The following is a 3,583-nucleotide window of genomic DNA, read 5'->3' as shown; positions in this document are numbered from 1 at the left end:
CGACCCGCGACCATGGAGATATAAACAGCTTTTTATAAGGTAAAAATAATAAAACAAGGTCTTTGTCTGCAATGATTAGACATGTTTTTTATTATTGTCATTAGTGATTATCTCAATTTCGGCTAAAAGAATCGACAAAATCCTACACACTGTGCCTTTAACAGCTTCAAGTTTTTATTTTGAAGGTCAATCTTAGCTTTCCCGGTGTAGCTTAGCTGAAAGATGCTAGCTTATTTTATCAAAAAGTTATCAACCATTAGCAGTTAATAACCAGTTAAATTATCATTTTATAATATCGGATGTGTTTTCTATTGATATTGAACTATCAGTATTGTCCATCGTGATATCATATTTATCAGTTTGTACAGTAATTTTTTCAGTTTGTAAAGAAAAATGCAGACACAACCATATTTTTTCTTCATTTTATGTAAAGTGATTTATGTATTTTTCTTCATGGTTTGATTTAGATAACAATGTTCAGTGTTCCCAGTGCAATGGAATAAAAGTTATTCCAAGGATTTTGAACTTTACTCACAATTTTAAACATACTGCTATTATTTCCAGCACAACTGTACATATAATAAGAGACTGTAGTCCACAAACATACCTTCTGTTCAGGGTTGACAACAGGCCAAGGAGTTCATAAAAAGGAAATAAAAAAATTAGTTATCAATAAAGTTAATTTTCTGTGTCATCTGCCTGCCAAACATAATTAAATATCATCTTATAAAAAAATACTCCTTTCAGATACACGCAAAACTCACTTACTCCTATGATTAATAAAAGTGCTCTTGCTCTGCAGAGGTTTTATTTATAAACATCACTGTGTGTCACATTTCGTTGATATGTTTTGTTTTTTCTTCCTCATCTATCCTTGCATGGCATTTTGTTTTTCTTTTTAAAGATAGCGCACCCCCTGCTGGTTGCCGCATGACCTGTTCCCCCATGTTTTTTGTTGTGTGTCTTCTTGAATGGGTGTTCTTAAATGTAATTTCATTGTGCTCTGTACAATGACAATAAAGGCATCATCATCATGCACGCACACACAAAAACAGAAACCCTGATGGTCTTTAAAGGGGAAAAAAAGGCAAACAAAAAAATACAACCCACCAACCTTAAATCAGGAAGCAAGGCTAACTGATGTCATGGAAACAACAAAACTGACGTAAAGCGTTTTGTTTTTCCTGTTATTTATGAAGTTTCTATAGACMCTTTAACAGAACACTTCAAGCCGGGCCTTAAACAGATGCCTTCTGACCGCCTTAGTGTGAAGTATTAATAAACAGAAGCAGCGAGCGTGGTTGAAGCAGGGGTGCTGCAAACAAAAAAACGTCAGTAAAAGAGCCGTAATGATTTACATGTAAAACACTCAGCCGGCTTTGCAGCCCAGTAATGTGAGGAAGTGATATCCGATCTGCACGATCACCTGGTTGCAGGATTAAACAATAAACAGCTTTATTGTGGAGGAAGACCTTGATGATGCACAAACACTTTGAATTTAGTTTAAAAAATGAATAACCACAAATAGCTAAACTGATTTGTCATGTTTTGTAAATATGAAGGAGACATTACACCATGTGTTACACTTTACATCTATGCAGCAGAAATCAACTCGCATCTTCTTTTTGTTCCATGATGCTTGCTTGCTTCATTTCTATAAGCTATGCGTCACATCTACGCAGAACCTGCCCTGATCCATCAGTGGTTATAGGCATACGGCAGAAAAATACTGTTCTTTGCAACCATTTTGTTTAAATGTTTTGTGAATGTGCCTTAACGCTCTACACTATTTTAAATTACACAGTTATCCTCTTGTAGTTTCAACCATTATCTGACAATGTGGAAAAACAGAAAAAAAAGCCACCATCAGATTATAATTCTAACTCACTAGTGTATTTAGTTGTAAAATATTCTCTAGGTGTGTCTGGGAAATGTGAGCTAATGTCTGGAGCCCTGATAAGGATTAGAAATTAGATTAAAGTTGGTGACAGCTGCAGTTCAGTGCTGTTAAACAGAGTTAGCAGTGATGAGCTGATGGGAGGAGACATCAGCTGTCAGTACTGACTAAAACAACAAACCAACTAGTTTCTAATAGGACACTAGTTTAGTGTTGACTGTTTACTTTTAAGTGTTTAACAACCCTATGCAACAGTTTATGTGCAAGCCAAACTGCTTAGTGTTTGTGTGTGTCTGACCTCATCTCCTTCAGCCCCTTGGTCTGGATGACATGGAGGATTTGTTTGGGAGTCATAGGTGCATCAGAGAAGTTCTCTAAAACCTGAAACAAAAAGGTTTATTAGGTTTAGTTTTGATGGGTAGTCTGTGACCAGATGTGCTGTCAAAAAGTTAGCAATGGGTAGTACTTTGTCAGTCATAAATGACGGTCAAAATACAGAGAAAAGGACAAGTCTTTATCCAGGCTAGAATAATGGGTAGCTAGATGAGGGCCAGTTTTTCTTTTTCAAGTTTATTATATTTCTCAAAAAAGACATGCCTGTTTGAAATAACATTCCATTAGATAACATAAAACCTCTACATCTTTGTATGACATTATTTAGTTTWTAGCTGTTTTTTCAAATGAACAACACTTCTGTTATAAGAATCTCTGCAGACCATAACCATAACACAAAAAAACACCAACAAACGACATCATGTCTAGGGTTGGGCAATATTAGTATGATAAATAAATAAATCCCTATTAATTGTGGCATTTAGCCAATAACGATTAATTGACGGCAATTGCATTTGCATATTTTTTACTCTAAATCATTTACCAGGTCTTCTAAAATTAAACTTACAAATATCTAGCCAAATTAACGTCTTTCTTTTAGCAGGTAAGCTATGAGTTGAAATCCACATTTTCCACATTGAGTGGCAGCATATCTGTCGTAACACAATTTGCCATGGGCTCGAATGCTACTTGATAGTGAGAGTGCGTCGTACACACAAATACGTCATCAAGTGGTATTAACTGCAGTAATTACAAAGTGGCAAATAATACTTGCTGACAGTTTTCTGACGATTAATTGCACACCATACAATTTTACGCAACTAATCATGTCATGATATTGTGAAATTGGATGAAGTGCTCTTTTACACAGGTATGTCGGGGCTCTAGAGTGCAACCCATTTGGTCGCAAATGTGACCTGATTTCCTAATAGTACGACTAAAAAAAATGTCCGGTCGCACTGGTGTGACCAATCGTTTGAGGGGGAGTGGTCGCACGCTGAAACTAAAAGTTTCCATGTTTCATAAATAAATTAATCCRGCAGTATCAACAGTCACCTGTCGACACAGTCCCATCTCTCCTAATAACACTGCGCTCTGCTCCCGGGCTCCGCTCCACACCTCCCGCACACACATACACACCCATGTTTGTTGTTCTATCCTCATGGGGACTTTGCATTGACTTCCATTCATTTCCCCGTCAATTCTGTAGCCAACCATAACCTCCCAGGTAGACTACACACCTGACCACAAACCCTAACCTCACCTGGCTGTGTACCAGGGAAATGGTCAATAATTGTATGTATGTAATATACTGAGTGTATGTATATATATATATATACAGTATATACACAT

General features: G+C 36.6%; 1 protein-coding gene across 2 annotated transcripts in view; it reads right to left on the bottom strand.

The window, feature by feature from the left end:
* Nucleotides 1-3,583, bottom strand: part of asxl1 (ASXL transcriptional regulator 1) — a 44,433-nt gene that overhangs the window by 34,093 nt on the left and 6,757 nt on the right. The window contains exons 2-3 of one of the 2 annotated variants that reach the window (XM_014031322.1): nt 2,196-2,278; nt 608-610 (exon numbers count right to left, since the gene is read on the bottom strand). In XM_014031322.1, the coding sequence (XP_013886776.1) occupies nt 608-610; nt 2,196-2,278 (86 nt within the window). The remainder of the gene's footprint in view (nt 1-607; nt 611-2,195; nt 2,279-3,583) is intronic. The other variant, XM_014031323.1, reaches the window with a different exon arrangement.

Source organism: Austrofundulus limnaeus, unplaced genomic scaffold (genome assembly GCF_001266775.1).
Source record: "Austrofundulus limnaeus strain Quisiro unplaced genomic scaffold, Austrofundulus_limnaeus-1.0 Scaffold1224, whole genome shotgun sequence".
NCBI lineage: Eukaryota > Metazoa > Chordata > Actinopteri > Cyprinodontiformes > Rivulidae > Austrofundulus > Austrofundulus limnaeus.
Note: the sequence above shows the minus strand (reverse complement) of the source record. Positions and strands in the feature narration are given on the sequence as shown.